General features: G+C 41.2%; 1 protein-coding gene across 3 annotated transcripts in view; it reads right to left on the reverse strand.

Annotated features, from left to right (window-relative positions):
- PARP14 (poly(ADP-ribose) polymerase family member 14) overlaps nucleotides 1-27,136 on the reverse strand; it is a 65,123-nt gene that overhangs the window by 36,065 nt on the left and 1,922 nt on the right. For 2 of the 3 annotated variants that reach the window (XM_059920976.1, XM_059920975.1), the window contains exons 2-11: nucleotides 23,483-23,607; nucleotides 22,686-22,719; nucleotides 19,341-19,583; nucleotides 16,366-16,602; nucleotides 9,922-12,164; nucleotides 7,664-7,897; nucleotides 6,905-7,126; nucleotides 4,041-4,119; nucleotides 1,675-1,824; nucleotides 1,296-1,358 (exon numbers count right to left, since the gene is read on the reverse strand). In XM_059920976.1, coding sequence (XP_059776959.1) covers nucleotides 1,296-1,358; nucleotides 1,675-1,824; nucleotides 4,041-4,119; nucleotides 6,905-7,126; nucleotides 7,664-7,897; nucleotides 9,922-12,164; nucleotides 16,366-16,602; nucleotides 19,341-19,583; nucleotides 22,686-22,719; nucleotides 23,483-23,607 — 3,630 coding nt within the window. Of the gene's footprint in view, nucleotides 1-1,295; nucleotides 1,359-1,674; nucleotides 1,825-4,040; nucleotides 4,120-6,904; nucleotides 7,127-7,663; nucleotides 7,898-9,921; nucleotides 12,165-16,365; nucleotides 16,603-19,340; nucleotides 19,584-22,685; nucleotides 22,720-23,482; nucleotides 23,608-27,136 lie in introns of those variants that run through there. The other variant, XM_059920977.1, reaches the window with a different exon arrangement.

Consider the following 27,136-nt stretch of genomic DNA (forward strand, 5'->3'; position numbering starts at 1 on the left):
TGTCCTCAAGTCCATTCTCTATGTCTGCGTCTTCATTCCTGCCCTGCCACTAGGTTCATCAGTACCTTTTTTTTTTTCTTTTTAGATTCCATATATATGCATTAGCATATGGTATTTGTTTTTCTCTTTCTGACTTACTTCACTCTGTATGACAGACTCTAGGTTCATCCACCTCACTACAAATAACTCAATTACGTTTCTTTTTATGGCTGAGTAATATTCCATTGTATGTATGTGCCACATCTTCTTTATCCATTCATCTATCAATGGACATTTAGTTGCTTCCACGTCCTGGCTATTGTAAATAGTGCTGCAATGAACATTGTGGTACATGTCTCTTTTTTAATTATGTTTTTCTCAGGGTCTATGCCCAGTAGTGGGATTGCTGGGTTGTATGTAGTTCTATTTTTAGTTTTTTTTTTTAATATAAATTTATTTATTTATTTATCTACTTTTGGCTGTGTTGGGTCTTCGTTTCTGTGCGAGGGCTTTCTCCAGTTGCGGCGAGCGGGGGCCACTCTTCATCGCTGTGCGCGGGCCTCTCACTGTCGCGGCCTCTCCCGTTGCGGAGCACAGGCTCCAGACGCGCAGGCTCAGTAGTTGTGGCTCACGGGCTTAGTTGCTCCACGGCATGTGGGATCTTCCCAGACCAGGGCTCAAACCCATGTCCCCTGCATTGGCAGGCAGACTCCTAACCACTGCGCCACCAGGGAAGCCCCACTATTTTTAGTTTTTTAAGGAACCTCCATACTGTTCTCCATAGTGGCTGTATCAATTTACATTCCCACCAACAGTGCAAGAGGGTTCCCTTTTCTCCACACCCTCTCCAGCATTTATTGTTTGTAGATTTTGGGATGATGGCCATTCTGACTGGTGTGAGGTGATACCTCATTGTAGTTTTGATTTGCATTTCTCTAATAATTAGTGATGTTGAGCATCTTTTCATGTGCCTCTTGGCCATCTGCATGTCTTCTTTGGTGAAATGTCTATTTAGTCTTTGAACCCACTCTTTGATTGTTTAAAAAACAAAATGTCTGAATTGGCAGATAAAGCATTTTATGTGAATAAGAAACTCCTGAAAAACTACCTTTGATGAATCTTTCTTGCTTCTCTTTTTAACTGTGAGATTACTTTTCACTTCTAATTCTCTACAACTGGAATTCTTTAGTGAAAGGTATGATTTTAAGATCAATATGTTGTCTCCCCAATCCCAGGACTTTCCTCATCCTCCACAGCCTCCCATATTCAGTCTTCTACTTAAAACTTAGAACCAAAAAGATAGCATTGTGCCTTACCTTGACGAGAACATTCCATTTCCACACTTTTCCCAGCATGTTCTAAAATTGCTTTGGAGACCCCTGCATGAGAAAAGCAAGATGTTTACACACATGAATAAAAAAAATTACAGGACATTTGGATCAGAATGACTGCCTAATTATCTAAATGCTTTCCCCATCCTCAAAGGAATCCTATAACTTGGGTATTTCTGATAACAAAGAAGAAAAACTCATAAAAGAGCTGTTCCCAATTATGAGAAACAATGTCAAAATAATTTTTAAATTACTAATTAATATCAATAAGCCAAAGTTGTAGAAACCAGTTTGGCTATAGGAACTCTCCTTCACAGGCTCTACTGTGACTATTATACTAGTCAAAATTCTATAAGGCAAGTACCTGCTTTGAGATTAAATGCCTTTGATGTTGAATTTACAATCACATCTGCCTCTTCTTTGGCGATATCTCCAGAGGCTACCTGGAAAATGATGGGCCCAATCTTCATTTCATGCACTCCTGAATCAGGGTTAGAAACAGTCCCATATAAACCTGACAAGAAAAAAAAAATAGACTCAGTAACAAGTCGACAACAGCAAGAATGACTTAGGTCTCATGGTTCTCACCTGTGCCCCTCTCATCTCTCTCTCTCTCCCTCTCTCTCTCTCTCTCTCTCTCTCTCTCTCTCCGTCTCTCTCTCTCTCTCTCTCTGTCTCTCTCTGATTTCTGGCATTTAACCTGGCCCTGGCCTTGAGCCCCTGATGGTCTGTTTCTGGAAAAGGATTATAAAATATAATACATATCAAACATGGCCTTCTGCTGCTGGCTGAGGTGAATTAGCCCACTTGAGCCTTTCTTTCCCACTGACTACAAGTAACAACATGGGACAAATACAAAAAGCCACTCTGAGAACTGAGACGTGCACAACAGCAGGCAGACTGGGGAAGGGAGTCAAAACTTGAAGAGGCAGCCTGTGCTGCTTCCCATTTTGTTTTGTTTTGAAATTTTTCCTCTTTTCTCTCCCAGCTTTGACCCAAGCATGGCCCTAGTTACAGAACTACACGATGAGAACAGGCAGCAAAACTCTCAGAGAATCTCTGTCTTTGTGGCCAGAGGATTGAGAATATGGGTCCCTGTGAGCTGAAGAGTATGGCAGAGAAGCCTCATAATATTCCATATTTTTCCTTTTTAAATCCAGGCCCTGTACCAAGGTGCCCCAGTTGCAGAACTCCACAGCGGCACTGCAGGGAGCTAACACTCTGAGAGACATTCTGTATTTCTGTCCAGAAGAATCAGGAAAAAGGGCCTTGTGGTCTGAAAAGTGTATATGTGGTGTATGGGAAATCCCTGTGTTTTTGTTTATTTGGTTCCCTCCCCCCACCCCCCACCCCCTCTGCTTTGCCCAAGGGCACCCCTGATCACGCAGAATAATGAGGCAACAGAACAGGCAGCTTCACCTCTGAGAGAACCTTGTCCTTCTGGCCAGAAGACCTGGAAAATGGGCTCCTGCAAGTCAGAGAATGTAAGGGGAACACTGGAGTGGTGACCCCCTGTTCTGTGTATGACTGGAGTCAACCCTGAGCTCACCCCAGAGCTGTGTACGTGGGGCAGACCCAAGCTGCACAGCAAAGGCCTTGAGAATGGAATTGACCTTGGAACCACTGCCCACACAGGAAGTGAGGCAGAACTTGTAGAATGACGTTAACTGATTGGCTACCTGCTCGAACAAACAAACAAACAAAACAATCACCATTTTCCAGAGGATTTTAACAGGACCCAAGTCTTACAACACAATGTTTAAAATGCCCATTCTATAATCCAAAATTGCTTGTCATACAAAGAACCAGGAAAATGTGACCAATTCTCAAGGATAAAGACACTCAATATAGATGCTAGTCCCAAGATGGTTCAGATGTTGGAATGATCAGACAAAGACTTCAAAGCATCTACTATAACTACGCTCCCTAAGGTCGAAGTAAACACACTTGAATGCATGGAAATGATTTGGAATGAATGGAAAAACAGGGGTCTCTGCAGAGAAATATAAACTATAAAATAAGAATCAAATGGACATTTTAGAACTTAAAAATACAATATTTGAAATCAAAAATTCACTGGATAGGCTCAATAGTATAGTACAGAGAAAAGAATCAGTGAATTTGGAGGTAGATTAATAAATATTATCCAATCTGAAGAACAGAGAGAAAAAAGACTAAAAAAAAAAAAAAAAGAACAGACCCTCAGAGACATTATCAGAAGGCTTACCATTCATGTTATTGGAGCACCAGAAGGAGAGGAGAGAGAGATCAGTGCAGAAAAATATATCTGAAGAAATGACTGAAAAATCCCCAGATCTGATGGAAGACATACATATTCAGATTTAAGAAGCTTCAGCAAACTCCAAATAGGATAAACTCAAATATACAACAGTAACTTTGACAGAGGAGAAGCATTTGGTTGGTATCATCTCTTTAAATGTGTCTATTTCTGAAAACACTTCAGAAATCACATCATCCTTAGAAAATAGTAGCCTCATCACCACTGAAAACCCCTTGTACAGATTATATAATCTGGCCTGCCTACTCTTTCACCCCAGATCACATAAACATGGCCAGTGTCTTGCATGCTCAGGTGTATAGAGTATAATTTATTATCTTCTTTATCACAAATTGTTTTTTTCATAAAAATTATCCTATCATTTTTCACTTAACACTGAATACTTATTTAGCAACTAAAAATAATTTCTCTATTTAAAAGCTTTATTGAACCTTGTGTATCTTCAGCCTTGGGAATTTTGTCACTGATGAAATTTCCATTAGCCCTTCTGGCAAATTCATCTGAGAATGCCTAGAAATACAAAGACAGTTTTAATCACTACAATTCTCTGTAGATGAATGAATTTGATTCATCAGACCTGTTGATCCTACATGCACAAATATTTAGGAGAGAACAATTCTCAGAGTATCATTTATTTTCATTATGGATTTTTAAGTTATGAAAAATTCATAAATTCTATTTCTGTAAATACAAACTATGAAAATTATCAAAGATGTGAACAAAAATATAACTACAATGCTATTTGTAATTGAGAAAAAATTAAACAGTTTAAAAATCCAACAGGAAAATGGTTAAATAAATTTTAGTATGTCCATATGTTGGAGTATTTATCAGCCATTAAAAATTATGTTTTCAAAGAATAGTTAATGGACTAGGGAAATCCTTATTTCATACTATTAAATGAAAAAAGAATGATACTAAATTACATTATATAATACACCACATTTAAAAGTCCACATATATAAAAGAAGACTAAGATGAAATACAACTAAAAGAATTTATGCATTTTTTATTGTTCAAAGTTTCTACAATGAGCATGTATTACTTTCATAATCAGTAAAACAAATACTTTGTTGTTGTTAAAACTACAGTGTTAAAAGAAAGACAATCACAAGGACCCAGACACTTCAGTTTTTAACTTCTTATTTGTACCAGGAGAGAAACAGCTAGGGGAGTAGTGCTTTTGGAGCAAGAGGCTGGAATTCCATTTCTTTGCCTGGTTAGTGACACCCCAAAATCATCACTTTCTTCCTCCTTGTAAACAAGCAACAGGAAATTTTGTTGGAAAAAAAACAAGTAACATCTTGGCTAAAAGGCTGACACAATAATGGGAGAAGGACCAGGAGAGACTACAGAGCCAGGCTTCTCCAGGCACCAGGCACGTGAGCTACAGTTGTAAAGGTGGACTGGTTTGACTCTGGAGAACTAGAGAGCGGCTGCCATTCGGCCACAGCGAACTGTTCAGGCAGAAATCCATGTCCAAGGTGCCAGAACTTTTGAATTTTTAGGTCACAGTGGACATCTGGAGTTTTATGTGACAAGTTTGGTTTTTAAATGCCAGCAACTGATTCAAATTTTTTAAAAATAGCCCAAATAAAGCACATCTAAAGGCTATGTTCTGACCACAGGCTGCTGTGTGCAACCTCTGTTAGTCTCCACCTATAAATATTTCAATAAGTTTTGCTGATTTTTGTGAAAATATGACCAAAGCTTAACTGTCTTTAAAAGTCTTAAGAGAAAAATTGTCACAGCCATGTATGGAGAATCAATACTATTTCCAATGGCAATAAAGGTGTCTGTATAGACTAATCCCTTTACAAAATACTTGCAGAATTCGAATCTTTAGGAAAGATAACAAAGGCTGAGGCTGCACAGAAAGAGTGAGATTCGAGGGTTCAGATCCATGTCACAGGACTCACTTCCCTACAATGAATTCAGCCATTCATTCAAAAACTCTCAGCACTTCATGTCTCTAGTTCATTTTATGTGTATAAATCTTAGCTCCCAAAGTAATTATGATTTATAGGAGGGAGAGTACATGCAACATACCCATTCTGTAATCCACATCACTTTGTACAATGCAAGTCATAGGGAGGTTGTTCACAAAGCATTTATTGACTAGAAATGACTGTAGTTATGCAGGCCAACTAAATGGACCACATATTTTGCCCAGGTGGTTTAGCTGTCTGATTAGAATTTAGATTTGTTTGCTTCCAAAGTATTTAAAGGTAGTGTCTAGATCCAGAAAAAAAATTAAGTATGACCTAAAAATTCAGTTAGTCCAATGATCTATATGGACATCTCTTGGGTTGCTAGCCTTAATCTGTTTAATTCTTGCATTATCATGGAACTTTTCAAACAATTAATATCATCTACTCTCCTGGACTCTAAGGACTTGCAGGGCAGGAATAATGGCCTCTTATTAAATGCCTCTTGTTCCCCCATAATGCTGAGTCCAGAGGCTTACTCACAGCTGGTGTTCAGCAAATGTGAGCTGGTTGATGGACTCTATGACCAAAGATGGTTCTGGTATTTCTGGTCCCAACCGTCTTACTCCTATGGGGATGTGCTGAGCCTTCAGTTGTATCTTATTCTGACATTCTCCTATGTGTAGGACCACAACTGTGCTTTTATATTATGTATTAAAATTTCTATGTTCATATGGAAGGAAATTCTATAGATTAGAAGAGGCGTAAGGGATATGTCAACTCCATTGCAATATTTGGGCCTCATTTGGATTCTGATTCAAACCAATAAGCTCTATAAAAACAAAATAAAATGTTTATGAAACAGTTGGAAATGTGAACATTGACATGATAATTGATGAAATGAAGGAATGATTGCCTATTTCTTTTAGGTGTGAAATAGTATTGTACTTAGATTACTTTTGAAAAACAATCCTAATGTCTAAAACAAATACTGAATTGTTTATGGGTAAAAGGTATATATGGGATCTGCTTCAAAAACAATATGGGAGGAAGGGAAATAAATGGAGATAGAGATGAAATATACTGGCCATAGGTTGATAACTATGAAGATGAACGATGGGTACAAGGGATTTCATTATACTATTTTGTTTACTTTTGCATATGTTTCAAATTTTTCTTAATAAGAAGTCAAATTTTTTTCTATATCCATAAATGTGCTTGAAATTTGCCATGCTGCAACTAGTCCACACTACTCTTTTACTTTCCTGTATGAAGATACATGAAAGAAGCAACCTATCAGACCAAGAAGACACTTGAACGTGTTAGGGCTCAGTTGTCAAAATAACGAGTAATGAGTAAGACTGTACCTGAATATTTCCATGATCACTTGGGTGCAACAGAAAGCAAACCTCTTGTAAAGTTGTGGGTTGATTCTTGCTACTGAATTTGAACACTTCTGAGGTGATTAATTCAGCAAAAATGTTTTTAGGAAACCCCAGATTTCCTGTTCCTATTGCTGGAAATGCAATTGAGTTTAAGGACAAACTCTCAGTGATTTCCAAACATTCTCTGATTATGTTTTCCATGATCTGAAAAGCACAAAGCACAGTCTTATACATTTTTCCTGGAAATTGGAGTTCGAACAAAAAGAACAAGAATTTAGCAACTCTGTGATCTCTGTCTACTCCTTTTTGCTTTCAACAAAAGGCAGGCTAAGGGCAGTCAGAAGGGGAAAGGAAAACAGAGGAGTAAACAAGGAAAAGGAAAGAAGAATGTGTGAGACCCTCCAAAAAGATTCAAACTCACTCAGAAATGAAGGAAAGAAGCAAAGCAGCTACTGTTCTGTTCCTTCAGTCTCTTCCACTCTTCATGCCCTCACCTTTCCTTCCTCACTAAAGAGTGCTATCTTCAGTAATTCTTCCCTGAGTCCCAACAATGGTTGAGAACTGTAATCAATTTCTATTATTAACTGGTCCTCGGGAGAAGTCAGCTACAGCTGAAAGAAATGGCTATGAGAATGTGCTGTTATTACAGAACAGACACAGCCAGGGTTCAATCTACATTCCACTGAAAGGAGAGTCCAAAGGGCTACTTAATTTCCTGGAAAATTTAAAACCAGGTCCCACCTTGCGTGATGTTTTGTCATTTGTCCAGTCCGGAGCCACCACGTGAAGCACACGGTGGCAGTGCAGATTGCAACCACTGGTTTGGATAACTGTGCCCACCTCAACAGCCACCCCTTGTCCAGCCGTCTTCAGCTCCTCCTGGAGCTTCTGTCCCGCTTTTTGCAAGAGGGCCTTGGAAAGGGGCCCTCTATCGAGCTCAAGATCCGACGAAATGGAGTTGACAACCACATCGGTCTTAAAGACAAAACCAACAATTTGTTTCAAATTGTAAGAAAAAGCATTCATCAAGGTTTACTGTATTTGAGCCACCGGGCTTGGCACAACGGGGGACAACTAAGATGATTAAGTTTTCAGAGATTGAAATACCACCCCAAAAGAGAGTGTTATTAGATACTTATTTAAATAACACTCCAGGACAAAAGAGAGCTATCAAAGAGCAATACATAAATGGTATGGGATCACCAAAGGAGTCCAGAGGAAGTGCCTTCAGAGGCTAGTAAAGACACTGTGAGCGATGTGGTGTCTGAGAAATGGGAATAGTTGCAGCAGGCAGAGAGAGATGGGGAAGTCATTCGGGAGGGGCAACAGCATGGACAGAAGCATGGTAGGTTGTGAGCGGCAAGTAGGTGAGTTTGACCTGATAGATAGCTTCTGCAGCAAAATGGTGCCAGCCAGGCTAGAAATGTTACGCTGAGCACAGACTACAGAAGGCCTCAAGTGCCAAGCCAACTGGACTTCCCAGCAGCAGTGAAGAGCCATGGGAGCTTTTTCAGCAGGACAGTTAATGTGAGCAGATTAATCAGGCTTGACTAAGACACCAAGAGAAGACGGGAGAGGGAGTGTGACCAAGTGATTGTCAAAGCTGCCCCATGTGGGTCACTGAGGAGTAATGCAGAGCAGGTCTTGGCTTCAGAGGGCACACACCTATGGGAGTGAAAGGCATGGAAGGAATGTCTTACTACTCAGCGTTCAAGGTGAATGAGGATTGGAACTCACTCCAATTACTGACCCTTGGCCAAAAGAGATTTTTGTTTATTTGCTTGTTTTTTTCAATGAGAAACAAAATTATTTTTAATATTTTGAAATAGAGCAATGCACATTCCAACCCTAGCTCTATCATTTGTTAAATGTGGGATTTGGGCAAATTATTTAACCCCTCTAAATCTCATTCCTTCATCTGTGAAATGAGAATAATAATAATCCTGGAATCTGCCTCATGGCACTGAATGAGAAAATGCATGTCAAGCACTTAGTAGAGTGCCTGGCTCAGAGTAAATAGTCAGTGTTAGCTATTATTCTTGTAATTATGATTTAAGCTTACTGTAAGTAGAAATCTAATTTTTTACAATCTCTTTCCATATTTTAAACTAAACGAAAAATATTTTAAAGCAAGTAACAACTTGAACAAAACAGTAGGATGACCCACAGGATGGGAGAAAATATTTGCAAATCATATATCTGTTAAAGGACCTGTATCCAGAATATATAAAGAACTCTTAAAATTCAATAATAAAAAGGTAACTCAATTTAAAAGTGAGCAAAGGATGTGAATAGACTTTTCTCCAAATAAGATATGCAAATGGCCTTCCCTAAGCATCCCTGCCCCAGGACTGCCCACATTCGCCCAGCTCAGGAAGTTAACACCTGGCACAGTAGGGGGCTTCCAGGACTGTTTGGATTAGTTAGAGCCTGTGTTGAAAAGGTTGCTAAGTACATTTTTAAAAAACATGTCACCCCGTGGCAGAGCTATAAGAATTGTCCCCACATAATACCCAGACCTTCCCCAGGTCCCTTTCTACCTTCCTCCCTACATTTTCTTACTGCTGTTGGGAGCTCAGACTCAGAACCCTCTGGTTCAGTTCCGCTGATAAGATTACTGTCTTCCGTCCCCATGTTATGCTCTAATTTTTCTGTATCTGCTATCAGTGAATTTGACAGGAAATTAACCTTAGATTTGCCAAAATATGACAGGTGTAAGAGCACTGAAAAAGTAGAGAGCCTCGTAAATGTTAGGTATTATTGTGGATTTTCACATTTACTGGAAACTAGTGATCTGAATATGCTATCAGCTCCCCCAGGTAATTGGCCAATCTCAATCAGTGAATGCCTTGGTGAAGTAGCCCAATTTTCTAAGGAAACCTGTTTCAAGGCAGGGATGGAGGGCATGGGATTCTCCCCTTGATCCTAATCTCCCTTTAGCAACAGGCTAACTGGAGTCCCAGCACGCTGGTGGGTGTTCTGAAAACAGGGGCACTCACTGTAGCACTCTGCACATCTCCTTTCACCAACAGGATCCTCAGGCCTTCTGGGGACAACAGACTTGCTCCTTTTCCATGATCTTTTCTCAAGTTGGGCTGGACTGCTGCTGGTAAACTGGGCAGGGAAGCAACATCAGGCAGGGTGTCTTTAAATATAATTTTTGCACTTTCAGCAAAGGCCTCCACAGTCTTCTCAGCTATATCCACAAGGTAGATCTCTTTCAAGCTGCATCCATTCTGTTTACACTGGAACCATTCCTTGATGGCCAAAATAATGGTCTGCACACACTGGGGTAGGGGAAAGAGGAAGGCTCTGGAACTAATAGCAGGGATGGCTATGGATCGGTACTTGTGTTTTACAGCCAAATGGAGACTTTCTTTCACAGCAGTCTTTAAGTGCCACACACATTTCTGGGCCTCATCGCTCCTCCACTGGGGCCCTACTGCGTGGATCACATGGTGGTACGGGAGCTTTCCTGCTTTCGAGATGACGGCACAGGCTGATAAGATCCTGACCTTTCTTGTCTTCATTATCTGGTCACAGTCTTCTTGGAGCTCAGGGCCAGCTGCTTTTAAAAGAGCAGCAGCTAAGCCCCCCGTGAGCTTGAGTTCCTCATTGGCCGCGTTCACCACCACCTCGACGGGAAACTGTGTCAAGTCTCCTTGCTGCACAATCAGCGAGACTCCAGGGGCTAAATCCGTCCGAAACAAGCACCTCTGCCCACCAGTGCGGCCTCCCTCCTTTTCTTCATCCTTCTGTAGTTCAATAAAACAACCAAATAACCTTCTGACCTCACTTTTATAATACCGTGCTTTATCCTGGAAGAACTGACTGGCTCCTGGCTTATCAATATGGAAGCTTTTAACACAGATCAAATCCCAGGCTTGCGTGACAATGTTCATTCCCTCCAGGACTTTGGTCTTTGGGCCAGTTAGTAAAATGCCTTTTTGCTTGTTCTCAGGATTAAAAATTACCTGAACATTCATCTTCTTTATCTTTTGCCACAATAGCTTTTCTGCCCTTAAGTAATTAATAACTAAGGAAGGCTTTACTTCAATCAGTTTCTCTATTTTTGTGTGTTTTTCCATGAAGTCAAAAAGCAAGTCATAGATTTCATTTACTTCTCTCACACAGCCTGTGATGATGACCTGGGCTGTGGTTTCTGAAGTTACCTCATGGATTATTACAGTCTTTGAGGAGGAATTATGTTTCTTATGCAAACTGCAAGTGAGCTCTTTCCATTTCTTACTGTTAAGAACTTGCCTGTCTTCAATGTCAATGCACTTATAATTTAAGGCACTGACCATTTGCTTTTCAGCTTCTAACAGGACTTCAGAAAAAGCACCAGTTAAGAGAACAGTTGTGCCCTCTAGCTCATAAACTGCAAGAATGTTCTGGGCTATAAAGAGAGACTTAGAGAATTCTGCGCAGTCAACCTGTTGCAGAAACTGAAAAACCTCCGGGGGAACCTGAATGTTTCTCTGAGCCATGGTGTATACCTTTTCCTGGATTTCACACTTTACTTTATACACATCTGCAGGGAGTCCTTTGAAGCACATGTGTTGAGAGGCTTCATCATAAAAAATCTCCACCTCTGGGCACTCCATGTGGAGATGCTTCTGTATACCGCTGTGCAACAGAAGTGAATACCTTCCTGGAGAAATGGCCAGTTTTTGCTTCAGACTTTGCTCTTCTCTTCTAATTTCTTGAATGGTGCCTTCTAAGTCCTTGATCTGTGGCTCCATGTTTTGTACATCCTCTGATTTCCCCACTAAGGTTGCAATCCCTGTTAGTGCATCAAACTCAGTCAAAATCCTATCATCTTCTAAATTGTCTTTTATGATGTCCCATACTGTTGAATCCAATTTAAATGAGGTCACTGTATACTTAGACCTGATACCAGAGAATACTGTAGAAGCATCTTTCTGCCAGGTCTTGATTCTTTGTCTTCCTTGACTGACTAAGGTGGCTGCAGGTCTGATGATCACTTCACTGCCGAGTTGGCACAATGTTAGCTCACAGTGACAATGTCTCATTTCATCATTTATCTTGTCAATCAGGTGATTCTTTTTCTGCAAGAACTTCCATAAGGAAAGATCCAGTGATTCCCTGAATGGTGCTGGAAGCTTGATCAGAGGCTTCTCCTGTCCATACAAGGCTGTGCCCAAAGAAGTATAGTACGGGAACACAGAGAGCGGCATATTATTGAGGTCAAGTTTCTTGGTCATGATGGTGTCTAACACTTAAAGGAAAGAAAGAAAGTAATCTCAGTGTAATATGTTTCAGATGAAAAACAAGCAAACAAGCTTTCCTATTCTAAAGAAAAGAAAATCCTAATGTTTGTAGAACTTTGATGTTACAACATGCTATTAAAAAGAAGCACTACTCCCAGAGTGCTCAAATATAAATTGATATGTATTAACACTGCACAGGTATTCCTTATTTCATGTAATAATTACTTTCCAGCCAAGAACACTCTATGTTGAAATTTTGTTAAGTAAATTCTATTTTTCTGTTTTTCTGATAACACTGATATATCACCACCAGGTTAAGAAAGAGAGAAGAGGGACTTCTCTGGTGGCGCAGTGGTTAAGAATCCGCCTGCCAATGCAGGGGACACGGGTTCGAGCCCTGGTCCAGGAAGATCCCGCATGCGGCGGAGCAACTAAGCCCGTGCACCACAACTACTGAGCCTGCGCTCTAGAGCCCGTGAGCCACAACTACTGAGCCCTTGTGCCACAACTGCTGAAGCCCATTCGCCTCGAGCCCATGCTCCGCGACAAGAGAAGCCACCTCAATGAGAAGACCACGCACGGCAACGAAGAGTAGCCCCTGCTTGCCGCAACTAGAGAAAGCCCGCACGCAGCAACAAAGACCCAATGTAGCCAAAAATAAATAAATAAATAAATAAATGTATTTAAACAAAAAAAGAGAGAGAAGAGTTTGGTCACCAGCAAGGGGATAATGTTTGCTCCACTGTGAAGAATATTTTCCCGCTCAAAGCAAAGCTAATCTAAGAATCATGTTATTTATTTCTTCTTGTACGGTCGCACAATTTTAGATTTCACAGATAACTTAGATTCCGTTAATACTTCTAAGAGGAGGAGCATAATAATAATTATAATAGCTTTTACTATGTGTCAGACAATATTCTAAGTGGTTTACATATATTTAATGCTCACAACAAACCTTTGAGGTAGAGACACTATTATTATCATCCCTATTTACAACTGATAAAACTGAAGCTAGGAAATGTTAGGTAACTCAAATAGGGTCACACAGACTGTACAGATTAGAGCTAAGGTTCAAGCCCGTGTCTGTCTAACGCCAAAGCCCGTGCTCTTGCCGCTCTTCCAAGGGTTCCAAACCAAGACGATCCTCACAGTCATCAGAGAGCCCAGCCCCAGAGACTCTGATTCAGTAAGTCCTGCACATCCCTTGTCCCTGCTCTAATCCCCTTCCTGCCACTTTTACTGGGACAGTCCCTGTGTGTATGTGTGTGTGTAGGGGTACTCTTCTCCCCCAAACCCCTCCTCACTTTGTGTTAGTTATTAGACAGGTACAAGGGGTCTAAGCAGGAAGGGAATTAGAATGAACTCCAGGAACAACTTGGATTAAAATAGCATCTTGTGAAAAGATGTTAAAAATAACTTCACCTTGTGCACCATTGGCTCCTAGGCCTGGAGCCAGACCTAATGAAAAAAACGTGGCCTTCAGAGGCCCAGACTCATGGCTTCAACTTCCCACCATGGCCTGGAACAGACTCTGAGTACCAGTGAGTACCACCATGTGCCAAGCACTCTGCAGGTACAATTGAATTTGATCCTCACAACATTCCTCTGAGCTAAGTAGTAATGTGAGCCCTCTATTACAGTTGGAAAACAGAGGCTTTGGTGGGTTAAAGTATCTTCCCCAAGATCACAAAGCTAGTAAGCACCAAAGCCAGGCATTTGAACTCAGGTCTGTCTGACCCAAGAACCATCACAGATATCACCTTAAAGTGGCTTAAGCTCTCCATCCTGTTTTCCTCCGCTGTAAAAAACAAAAAACAAAAAACAAAAAACTATATAACTGTGCAGGTTCTTATGAGGATTCAGTGATGAGATACTGTGGCAGAAAACACAGCAAAAGATCTCATGTAGGGACTTCCCTGGTGGCCTAGTGGACAGGACACTGCGCTCCCAATGCTCCCTGGTCAGGGAACTAGATTCCACATGCGTGCCGCAACTAAGAGTTCTCATGCCGCAACTAAAGATCCCGCATGATGCAACTAAGACCCAGCACAGCCAAATAAATAAATAAATAAAATATTTTTTTAAAAAAAGATCTCATGTACAACAAGCATTCAATAAGAGTTCCCTTCCTTAAGATTTTGTGAATTGGATTCTGTGAAGTTGAACAAAATAATTTCAGATTAAAGTGCCTAACTTATTCCTCTCAAATGATCTATATAAAATACAATATTGCTAAATAAATTCTGTTTTTAATTCAGCTTTATCTACAGTTTGCCTCATTATTAACTCATTGTAAGTGGTGAAATATCCTACAAGAAAAATTAATGTCATAGATGTACAGGAGATTGGGGGAAAGTGGAGAAGTTAAGAGCACAGATTATGGGGCCAGACTACCCAGCTTCAAATCCTGGCTCTGTCACTTACTAGCTGTGTAACCTTGGTCAAGTTATTTGACCTTCTTGTGCCTCAGTTTCTTCATTTGTAAAATAGGGATTACAATAATAGCAACACCCATAAAGCAGTGTCTGTGAATGCACTTGGTAGCACCCTGCAGAGCTGTGCAAATGTAAGTCGTATTCAGAAGAAGACACAGCCAGAGAGAGAAAGGGAAAATCAGTGTATCTCAGACACAGAGAACAGGGAATGAGTGAGTTTTGAGGAGAAGGTGTGGTCAACATAGTCAGATGGTGCAAAGAGGTCAGGGCAAAGAGCAACTTTTGAGAGTGCCCTACAAGTGTGGCTCTAGCATAAAATAAACCTGAATAAAATAGTTCCTATTATTATTCATACACATGTAACATAGACATTCTGAGGACACACCCAACTGCCCCATGCCCTCAAGATGTTCGAAAGCCCCATAGTTGTCAACTCCTACCATAAGCTGAGAGGTTAACTTCTAGAGTAACAGCTCTATGTAGCTCTCTCCCTGGGCCCAAGGCCAGGCTGAGAGAGATTTAAAGAACATGCAACAGAAGCTCATCTTTCATCCCTTTGCCCAAGGAACACTAGGTCTTTCATTCCATTTTAATCCAAACCATACCTTCACCACAATTTCCCCAACTCATAACAGCTGAAAGGAGGTTCCTCCAAGTACCCCCATGAAACAGTTTACTTTAAGTGAGTGGCATTCCACATGATCCTGTCTCATTCTCCCTCAGTTGATCCCAAGCACAACGTTCCTTCTTTCCCTAAGAAGTCTGGCTCCCTAATTCCTACTCCTCAGCCTTGACCTCTGAACATCAGTGGAATCTCCAAGCTGACCTTGCACATGCCTCAGAGAACGGGCAATCTATGTCTACGAATCCCTCAGAAACGTTTTCCTAAGGTTCAGCTGGACAAGGTTTTCACAGGGTCACTGCAAAGAACAATCCAGCAGGCATCCACTGATCATGTGAAACCATCCCTATTAATTTCTGAATGATGACACTGACAAGTGAAGCGGGAAGTTAAGATACTTCATAGGAACTGTGTGTTTCTGAGTATTTCTTTACCTAATCTTGTTGAAGTTAACTTGAGAATTTCTACCAAATATATAGCTAAAACACAGATCACCTCTTTAAATACGGTATCTCAAAGACTCTAAGAATTATATATTTTTCAGTCTGTCATAAGTAGAGACCCATGAGAGAATCTCCTCATATCTTTCAAAAACTTGACATTGCTTCTCTAAAGTTTGAATCACTGGATTCACTTAACATGATATACCAGATGTACAGGATTGCTACTTGGATTTCCAAAAATATATATGGAGGGACTTCCCTGGTGGTCCAGTGGTTAAGAATCTGCCTTCCAGTGCAGGGGACACGGGTTCGATCCCTGGTCGGGGAACTAAGATCCCACATGCCACAGGGGAACTAAGCCCATGCGCTGCAACTACTGAGCACACGAGCCACAACTAGAGAGCCTGTGTGCCGCAACTACAGAGCCCACACACTCTGGAGCCCACTCGCCACAACTAGAGAGAAGCCCACATGCCTCAACTACTGAGCCAGCGCACCGTAACAAAGGTCCCGCGTGCTGCAACTAAGACCCGACGCAGCCAAAAATAAAATAAACAAATGAATAAATAAATTTTAAAAACCAAAAAAACAAAAATATATACAGATAAAAATAAAATACATCAGAATTCAACTGTTAACTGTTAAGATCTATTAAAATGGTTTTAACTATGCCAGGTAAAGTTTACAAAATTAGGCTAATAGGTATTACCTTTGCTGTCAAAAAATTCAATCAGTGCTGAACTCTCGTCAGGAAAACATTCAATGCTGGCAACTCTTCCCCCTCCGTTACGAGGATTTTCAAATAAACATTTCAAATCATGGTCATCAACACCAGGTGGCAGGTTTTCAACTCGGACCGTTTTTGTCACTTCCAGAAGTCTTGCAGAAAGCTGAAGTTCTTTCACTGAATGGTGCTTGACACATTTATCAACAAATTTCAGCGCATCTACAAACCATAATCAATTAATCAATCAATCAAAAATTATGATTATATCTTTATATTATATAGAAGAAACTGAATATTAATTGAGATAAAGGAGGGAGGTTAAGCACTCAATTTTTAAATGCAAGATTTTAATTCCCACATGAGAATCTACATGCCTAAAGCTTCCAGCCTCTGAACAGCAATGCACATAGGAATGTCTTACCTGGATTGCTGACACTGAGTTGTGTGCCTGCCTCTAGCCACAGCCCCTTCCACCCTTCCTTGACATCACCACCTGAATGCACTCTCTACAATACAAGTCTCCTCATTTCACTCCTTCCTCGAATTCTGCAACGGCTCCCCATTACCTGCAGGCATGAGTTCAAGCTCCTTGGCTAGGCTTACAATGCCCTTGGCTATCTGACTTCAAACTAATTTCTAAATATCACCTCTTGTTATTACCGACCATTCATTTTATTTTCCACACTGCCACAAAACCCAATGATTATTTTGAAAACTACATTCTCTTTTGCCTTCGTATATACAATTTCCTCTGTCTAAAGTGCCCTTCTCCAATTTTTTTACCCTGGTCCTGTTCCTCCTTCCAGACTCAGCCCCATTATCTCTTTCAAATTAATAAATATTGACGGTGAGCCCATGATGTAACAGGCTCCGGGCTAGGATCCGGGGATAGAGGGGATGACTATAACAGCTCCTTGAAAGTTCACCATCCAGGAGGGAGGAAGTCTTGAAAGCAAACAAATGGCCTATTTGGGGATCAGATGAGGTGGGAAGATTAATACTGGGAATCAGACAAGGATTCCCAGAGTAAGTAGTCACTGATCCGAGTTTTGAAGGATGAAGAAGAGTTTACCGGGTATTTAAGGGGAGGAAACATTTCAGGCAGAGGGACCAGCAGGGGCATGTAGCAACATAGCATATCTGAGACCTGATAGCCTGGTACTGCTGGAGTATAAACTTCAAAGATGACACAAGCATGGTGTCCTCTTTCCTCCCATTCCCCACAGCCTGCTGATCACAGCTGAGGGAAGCAGCTTCTCCTCTTGAATCTTCATTGTTCACTTATGAATGGATTTCCTCCCTGCTCCACATGAGTTCCTCAAGAGCAGGAACCAAGAATTATTCACCTGTGTACCTACAGTGAGACAAGTACCTGGCACATAGTAGGTATCAAGATTTTTGATCAATGAACAAAAGCAAGTCAACTTAGTTTTACCTTTATAAGAAATAATCAAAAATTTGAAGTAAGAATAGCTCCCTTTATTGAGTCCTTATCATGTCTCAGGTACTATGTTAAGAGCAAACACCATCTCATTTGATCCTCACAGAAACTGTATTAGGTATTATTGTCCCCATTTTATAGATGAGGAAAGTAAAGCACACAGAGGGTAGTAACGTGGTCAACCTCAGATAATTAGTTAAATGGTGGAACTAGAATTTTGACTTCATGACCTGTGCTGGTTGATTAAGATCAACCATTCCACTGCCATGGCCATGGAATAGCGAGCGCTTGGAATTGGAAAATTTCCTTGACTTCCAGAGATGGCTCTTCCAGTCTCAGAAACTGTCCACAGACTCCTCACACAGACCTTAAAGAGCACTCATATTCCGCGTTACATGCACTTACTCATCCCTGCATATGTGACAACCATGAAAGTATTTCCATAAAATGTTACAAAAAACCCAAACGAACTTTTTGGCCAACCCCACTAAGGAAATATATGGTAAAGGGGTAAGAGAACAGGCTCTACAGAGGTGGGCTGCTTCAGTTCAAATCTAGTTCTTCCAGTTATTAGCATCTCTGTGTCTCTGATTAGCATCTCTGTGTCTCTGTCTCCTCAACTGTAAGATGAGGAATAATAATAATCTCAAAAGGTTGTTGGAAGGAACAAATAAATTAATACGTGGAACAAACTTAGCATAGTACCTGACTTATAGTAACACTATATGAGTATTTGCTGTTATTATTACTGCCCAACAAGTCCAGTTTAGTAACACAGATCAATATTTACTCCTCCCAATGAGATAACACATGGGAAAACATTGAGTCCTTTGCTTGGAATCTCTTTAATAACCTGACTTTAGATTTCTGTTTCGGTGTGTTATTTCTGTCTCTCTGTCTGTCTGTCTCTCTCTCTCACACACACATAAACTCATACAATAAAGTTTGATTTATTAAACATATCAGAGGGACTTCTCTGGTGGTGCAGTGGTTAAGAGTCTGCCTGCCAATGCACGGGACATGGGTTCGAGCCCTGGTCCAGGAAGATCCCACATGCCACGGAGCAACTAAGCCCATGCGCCACAACTACTGAGCCTGCACTCTAGAGCCTGTGAGCCACAACTGCCGAGCCCTTGTGCCACAACTACTGAAGCCTGCGCGCCTAGAGCCCGTGCTCTGCAACAAGAGAAGCCACCACAATGAGAAGACCACGCACGGCAACAGAGTAGCCCCCGCTCGCTGCAACTAGAGAAAGTCTGCGCACAGCAACGAAGACCCAGCGTAGCCAAAAATAAATAAATAAAATAAATAAACTTATTAAAAAAAAATCAGAATTTGATTTCAGAACGAATTTGCTTCTCTTTCAAAATAAGAAAGCATCTGTATTAACTTGGAGTCCTCTCTTACTAGCTATTAGAAAGAGTGAAGCTTTCAGAAACGTTCCGTAATCTAGGTGTCCCAAATCCCAAAGTGTAGTGCAAAGCAGGCTGACAAATGGAGCATCCTTTCATCTTACCGGTATATTTTTGAAAGGTAATTACAGCAACATTAAAATCTTGTATTAATTCCACTTTAAAGTCATCATTGGTCAGGCCACTTATGTTCTCCACTAACAAGATTAGCATCTTATCAGTCACATTTGCCTTGAGATTTTCAAATGCAACCAAAGAGGAAATATTTTCACAATCTTTTGGGGTGTCTTCTTTTTTTTCTGATCTTCTATTGAGAGAGATATTTGCATCTAGTTCTTCTGATGCATCTGATTTTAGGGAGACAAAAAGGGTACAAGATGTTATATTTATCTACCATGTTCTTAGCAAGTAAATTATCATAAGCTAATTACACTGTCCTCTTTCCTTCCTGATCTCTTGGCTAACTCAAATAAAACAGATCTTAGGGGACTTTCCTGGTGGTCCAGTGGTTAAGAATCCCCCTTCCAATGCAGGGGACATGGGTTCGATCCCTGGGCAGGTAAATAAGATCCCACATGCCGCAGGGGCCGCAACTAGAGTGAAGACCCAACGCAGCCAAATAAATAAATATTTTTTTAAAAAAAACAGATCGTAGACGACTTCTGGCTTAATTTAATTAAAATAAAAAATAGTATTTAATTGTCTATTCATATGATGTTGATGATGATTATGTTCAATTTTATTACACTCTTTTCTGCCTTGTTTCTCTAAGGAACCTGACTTGTTTTTCATAGCACTTGACATATATTTCTATCACTGCACCAAATTACAGTTATTGAACCAAGCTACTCCAAAGCAAGGGACATATTTATTCATCTTTGTATTGATGGCATATGGTATATAGTTGAGGCTCAATAAATGTTTGCTGAATTGGAGAATTACTGCTTGGGTCACTGGAGAAAAGCAAGACTATCCCATGCCCATATTTGGGCATCACCTAACACATTATGCTCTGAAAAGCAATAATTTCCTATCACTGGAGAGAAAAAGGATACTTACAGTGAATGACTAAGGAATGCACATGGAAGATAAAATGGCCCAGAGAATTATGTGTATACCTCAAACTTACAGAATAGCAACCACCCAGCCAGCTTGTTCCACTCCATCGTTGGCCATAAGTGAGTTACATATACAGTTGACCCTTGAACAACACGGGGAATAGGAACATCAACCCCCTGCACAGCCAAGTAACTGCGTATAACTTTGACTTCTCAAAATCTTAACTACTAATAACCCACTGTTGACCGGAAGCCTTACTGATAACATGAACAGTCGATTAACACATATTTTGTATGTTATATGTACATCTACATATATTTTATGCATTCATGACATAGCTAATTTTTTCTTAATTTGTTCAATGTTTCTAAGCTATGCAGTTCATCTGTGAGTTTTTTCAAATTGTCACAAATTTCCAGAAATTTTTCAAATATATTTATTGAAAAAAATCCACGTATAAGTGGAGCCACGCAGTTCAAACCTGTGTTGTTCAAGGGTTAACTGTATACAGAAGGTCCGTCTCACTCTATGATTGTGCAATGAAGCACAATGAGTATGTTATGATCTTTAGACATTCTGTGAGCAACTATTCAATTAGCACCCTTATGTTCAAGGCACTGGTTGTGTGGAGACGGGTGCGTACAAAAAACGCTAGAAAAGGAAATTACCAGTTTTCTAATGGATGTATACAAAAATAAATAAATAAATAAATAAGAAATGGAACTGACATTTGTAAATGTTTATCATGGCAGAGTAAAATGCTATGTGCTCAACAAATCCGTTTTGTTTTCTTCCTAGGCAACATTTCCCAGACTTCCTACAGTTGAGTTCCTACAGTAGAGTTCATGTGGCTAATGGAATATGGGTGGAACTGGTGAATTCCATTTCCAGACCTGGCCAATCAAATCTCCTTTATGTGAATCTCCTTCTCCCTTGCAGTGACCTTGGAGCCACATATCACAGATAACGGTGTCAAAAAGATGGAAGGAGCCTGGATTCCTGAATAATTGTGTGAAGCAGTCTAGACTCCCCCCACCACTCTAGCTGCCGACTACACTGAACTGTGATTTGGGGGGTTGTTTGTTACAGCAGTTAGATGACCCTGACAAACACTCCTGTTATGTGCTGGATGTGACACCACACAAACACACACTCATGCCAAATAAAAAATAGCTTAAGGATTCAATAACAACATAAATTAGCATTCAGTGAGACAGGCATGACAAACCAGAACGACTACTGGAGTCGGGGTGAGCTATATGAGTTCGACCTTTGACTCGGCCACTCCTTAGCCATGTGACCTTGGGCACATCTCTTAACTATAAAATGAGATTATTGGACTTAAGTGAATGGAAAGAGCCTTTCCAGCAATATAGTTTATAACCCCATGACTATTAGAAGCTTCATCACAAGAGTGGCTTGGTTGACTGCCAAATAAAGAGTGTCAACAATCAAGCCAGGAATCCAAACAAGAGAGATGAAGGAATTGGGCTGGCTTGGAATGGCTTCAGAGAAGAGGAAGGACCTGAGTAGATCTTGAAGGCTATCCTAGAATTTAGGTAGAGAAAAGTGGAGTAGAATGTATTGTGAGCAACAGAAGTATAGACAGAGTGCCGAGATTGCACCAAAACCATTTAGGAAATGGCAATTTGACAAATGAAGCTTAAGGAGCACTTGTGCAGACGTGTAAGAAATGAGGCCACATATAAATGATATCATATGGTATTTGTCTTTCTATGTGGAATCTAAAATACCACACAAATGAACATATCTACAAAACAGAAACAGACTCACAGACATAGAGAACAGATTGGTGGTTAGCAAGGGGGAGGAGGGGCAAGGGAAGGAAGGATTGGGAGTTTGGGATTAGCAGATGCAAACTATTATATATAGGATGGATAAACAACAAGGTCCTACTGTATAGCTACTAGGTTGCTAGCTGTTTCCTACAGCAGATGGGACGAGAAGAGCTGCCGCTGGTCTGGAGGGCTACACCTACATCCGGCACCCAGAGCTCAGAAAGCAGCACTAACTGACTTAGCCACACAGAGCACCCACTGTCACATCATGTCCTTGCTTCACAATGGCCAGTTGGGCACAGGTAGACTCTAAAAGTCAGTTCATCCACCTCTCGGGTATCTCTTTATCCTCCCATCAATTGCAAGGTGTCTCCCAGCCCCCACAGAGAGAGCTGTTCCCATCCTTCTGACCTGAACCCTTAGAGCTCAAGAGGCAACCCTTGCACAGCTGGCTGAGAGGATGGAGATGATGCAGCCCAAAGCATCTCTCAGCTAACAAACCCTGACTTGTGAAGTTAAGAAGAGAAGGATGACCTCTGCAACACAGTGTTTAATATTGAAAGCAAAACTGCCTGGTGAATGAGAAGTTACCTGATTCTTTCACACGTTCTTTGGTCTTGGATTCCTAAAACCCAAACAATAAAGTAGCATTAATAAATTACTAATAATCTCTTTACATTAAGAAAATGTCCCTAGGACCAGCCTGGAGATGTAGGGTCTACAGAAATTATAACTAAAAGCTCAGGCAATGATGCTGTTGAATATACAGCACACAAATCACTGGTAAAAACGAGTCACAAATAAAAGAAACCCCAAAGGAGCACCAAGTGTTTGAGGTAAGACCTAAATCAGAGCAATAATTTAGCTCATGTTCTTTTTCCCATTTAACATTTATTGAGTGCGTACTATTAACAAGCACTAGGCCATGTGCTTTACTAAGGCTGTCTCATTTAATCCTCACAACAATCCAATAATCCAAAGAGGTCAATACTATTACTATCCCATTTTACAATTGAGGAAATACTTAGAACCTGCAGTATAGATTGCTGGCCCCTCTAAACCATGTGAAAATGAAACAAATATAGCAAGTTCCAGGTTATTAAGTACCTGGGACAAACAGACCCAAGATTTTACATCTCAAACCACCATTATGGTAACCCCCCAATCTTGAATTTTCAAAAGTGTCAAAAATCAAACAAAAAGTGCTTCTTCTTCCATTATTTCATACCTACCCTATCACCACTCTCACTCCCTCCACATCTGTAAGTTGCTTTCCTCACCCCAGTTTGAGTTGTACTTCTCATTCCACTATATTTCCTCATCGTGGTTCCCATCCCACACACCTTGGGAGAACACCCTACTTCCCTTGTAAGCACCCCTTTACTTACCATTGTTGGCATTTTCCCCTCCTGGACTTCATCCGTGGCTCTGGGCAACAGGACAGTTAACTTGAACGTTCCTTTTCCTGGCCATACTAACTCGTGGTTCTCTCTCGCCAGAACTTGCTGCCGAACTGAAATTTTTTTAAAAAGCCAACTGTTAAGCAATCTTTATTCACAAAATTATTCTATGATTTCCATAGGCTTCATCATCATCAATCAACGGCTTGGTCAGCTTCTCAAGAGAGGCTGTGTGTGGTGAAAAGGGGGAAAGTTTAGCAAGCAGACACAGATTTGAATTCTATCTTTAAACTTACTTTTTTAACCCTGAGCATGTTCCTTAATAAGCCTTATTTACAAAATCTGTCTTCTTGTCTATTAATTAATGAAGACTGTCTTGTGTGGGTGTTACATGGATTAGATTCAAGAAACATTATAAAGAACTTAGTACAGTACGTGATGCCCAGTAGGCACTCAGAAAGGTAGCAATATTTATTCTACAGTGAAGGGAAATAATTAAATCATCCCTCACTGTGAGCCAGGGATGCTAGGACATGACATTATGAAAGCCATGTTTTAGGGAAGTGACTCAGGTTAACATGAGCAGAATGGCGAGGAGCCTCATTAAAAAGGTATTTCAATCAATTCTTTAACCTGTGATGATAAGATGGGAGAGATTCTTACCAAAAAAAAAAAAAAAAAAATTAACACATTTGGCAGCTGGGCTGCAGTGGAAGAAAAAAATGAACAGTGGACATGAGTCCAAAGACCTGGATTCAAATTCCAACTCTGCCACCAACTAGCTGTGTCACTGAGAAAATATCTTAACTTCTTGCGTCTCAGTTTCCATACTTGAAGCAGCGTCTGTGAGTGAATTTTGTGACACCCATAAGAGCTGTGTAACTGTAAGTTATTGTACAATTATAAGAAGGAGCAGTCAGAGAGAGAAAAGGAAAATCGGTGTATCTGAGACAGTGGAGAACAGGGAATGAGTGAGTTTAGAGGAGGAGGCCTGGCCAACGTAGTCAGGGGGTACAAAGAGGTCAGGGCGAAGGAGAACCTTGGCGAGTGGCCTGCATTCACAGATGTGGCTCTGCTATGGATGTTGGGCTACCACGTTGTATTCTGATATGGTTGCCTGCTGAGGCTGAAGATACGGGTAGAATCTTTCATCAAGAGGGACTTGGGCTTCCCTGGTGGCGCAGTGGTTGAGAGTCTGCCTGCCAATGCAAGGGACACAGGTTCGAGCGCTGGTCTGGGAAGATCCCACATGCCGCGGAGCAACTGGGCCCGTGAGCCACAATTACTGAGCCTGCGCGTCTGGAGCCTGTGCTCCGCAACAAGAGAGGCCGCGATAGTGAGAGGCCCGCGCACCGTGATGAAGAGTGGCCCCCGCTTGCCGCAACTAGAGAAAGCCCTCGCACAGAAACGAAGACCCAACACAGCTATAAAAAATAAAAAATAAATTAATTAATTAATTAAAAAAAAAAAAAAGAGGGACTTGAATAGCTTTCCCACCTCAACCATCCATGAAGAGGATGAGGGAGGTGATGACTTAATTGGATGCCGTCTCAAAAACAGGCCTCAAAAACAATATGAGAAGGAATGCCAGACTCTAATTTCATTCTTTGTGAGCAGGGTGGGTGTTTTTGCATGGACTCTGATAGGCTGACCTAAGCTGGAGTGAGGACTAAGGACTGGATAGGACTCCTGAGCCCAGAGAGCAGGCTAAGTTTTATAAGCAAAGCTATCTAGAGTCATGGACCTCTGTGTTACATTCCTTTTATTATTCCCTATATTTTGGTAGAGTCCTGTCCAGGTATCTAAATGTGCCAGCTTGTTCTGAGATTGTGTGTAATATGTATGGGCACAACTATTTTAAGAGAGTAAGTGGTAGCAGTAACAGTAAGTGATCCGCAACAAGGAGAAAGTGAATCTGGGAGGAAGAAGAGCTGAAATGCTGCCCTCTAAACACCCTTACCCATGTGGGCAGGCTCTCTCCTGCACCAATCTCAGACCATCCATATTTAATTTTATTTAAGGAGAAGCTGACAATAATCAGGAGCAAAATTATGACCAGAAAAGGTGATAAATGTACACATCTGAAACAGGATTTAAAATCTTTTTTTTTAATAAATTTTGTTTGTTTGTTTGTTTTTGTTTTTTGGCTGAGTTGGGTCTTCGTTGCTGCGCGAGGGCTTTCTCTAGTTGCAGCGAGCGGGGGCTACTCTTCGTTGCAGTGAGCGGGGTCTACTCTTCATTGCAGTGTGCGGGTTTCTCATTGCGGTAGCTTCTCTTGTTGCGGAGCATGGGCTCTAGGTGCGCAGGCTTCAGTAGTTGTGGCATGCGGGCTTCAGTAGTTGTGGATCACAGGCTCCAGAGCTCAGGCTCCGTAGTTGTGGTGCACGGGCTTAGTTGCTCCGCAGCATGTGGGATCTTCCCAGACCAGGGCTTGAACCCATGTCCCCTGCATTGGCAGGCGGATTCTTAACCACTGTGCCACCAGGGAAGCCCAGGATTTAAAATCTTACAAGGCAATTTACACTCGACTTTTCGGAAATTCAGCCAATTATATAGAAGTATACAGCTTCCAAATAGTTTCTGTTTGCTATCCACTCATTTCTACACAGGAGTGCTTTTGGGCTCATTCTTATTATGTGAATCATAAGAGTCAAGTTGTGTTACACTATGGGCCTGCACCTGTTGGGGCCACTTCCTTCCCTGGAGGGCAGAGGGTGTTCCTGTGGGAGAAGAGCTTTGCCCGAGGGACAGTGCTGGGGTAGGTAATTTGATGTTAGCAAACTCCTGACCACTTGCTTCTGAGAAAGCCATTCCTCTGCGAGGAAACCAAAACTGAACAGGGACTTTCCACCCCTAAGAACTTTGACCATACAAAGAGCTGAACTAAGCTTTGAGTGTGTATGCTGGGCGGGTACTACTGCAAGAAGGACATTAGAGCAGTCTAGATGTGGGTGAAGGGAGGAAGTGGGCTGCGAGATGGGAAGGAAGAAACCTGGCAGGGAGACTGAAATCACTTCTGCTTTGAGGACTAGAACAGAATGATGTTATCATCACACAATTATATTTTTGCTGTTTGTATTTTTACAAGGTTTGTATTTTCTACAATTATTTCCCTTTTTGTTCATTCAGGGTCATCAACAAACAACAGGGATTCTCAGACTTTAGCAAATCAGCATCACCTGGGGTGTGGTTAAACATGCAGATTCCCACCCACCCCACACTCAGGGTACCTGAGTCTCTAGGACAGAGCTGGGAATGTGCCTGTTTAACCTGTTGTGATTTGGATGCAGGGGGTCTGTTGCCTCAATGTGAGGACTACTCTTGAGAATAACGGGATTTTAAAGAAGAAAGAAGTGTCCCTAAGGGCCAGGCCCATGGTGATGTTGACAATTGGAATCAAAATGGTAAAATCCTGGGAGGAAAAGTGAAGCCCCAGGGAAATGGCTTACATTGCACAGATGCTCTTTTGAGCATTGCTTGGTGAAATTAACCCTTGGAAAACTTTTTGACATTGTTTTAAGGGCTCTGAGCCAGGCAGGTCTCCTGACCCCTGCCCACCTCGCTTCCTTCACACTGGTCTGTGCACCCCTCTCTTCTCTGGGTTTCATTCTTTCCTTTTTGCATCCCTGCCCTAGAGCATTC

The sequence above is a fragment of the Balaenoptera ricei genome, chromosome 4, assembly GCF_028023285.1.
Source record: "Balaenoptera ricei isolate mBalRic1 chromosome 4, mBalRic1.hap2, whole genome shotgun sequence".
Taxonomy (NCBI): domain Eukaryota; kingdom Metazoa; phylum Chordata; class Mammalia; order Artiodactyla; family Balaenopteridae; genus Balaenoptera; species Balaenoptera ricei.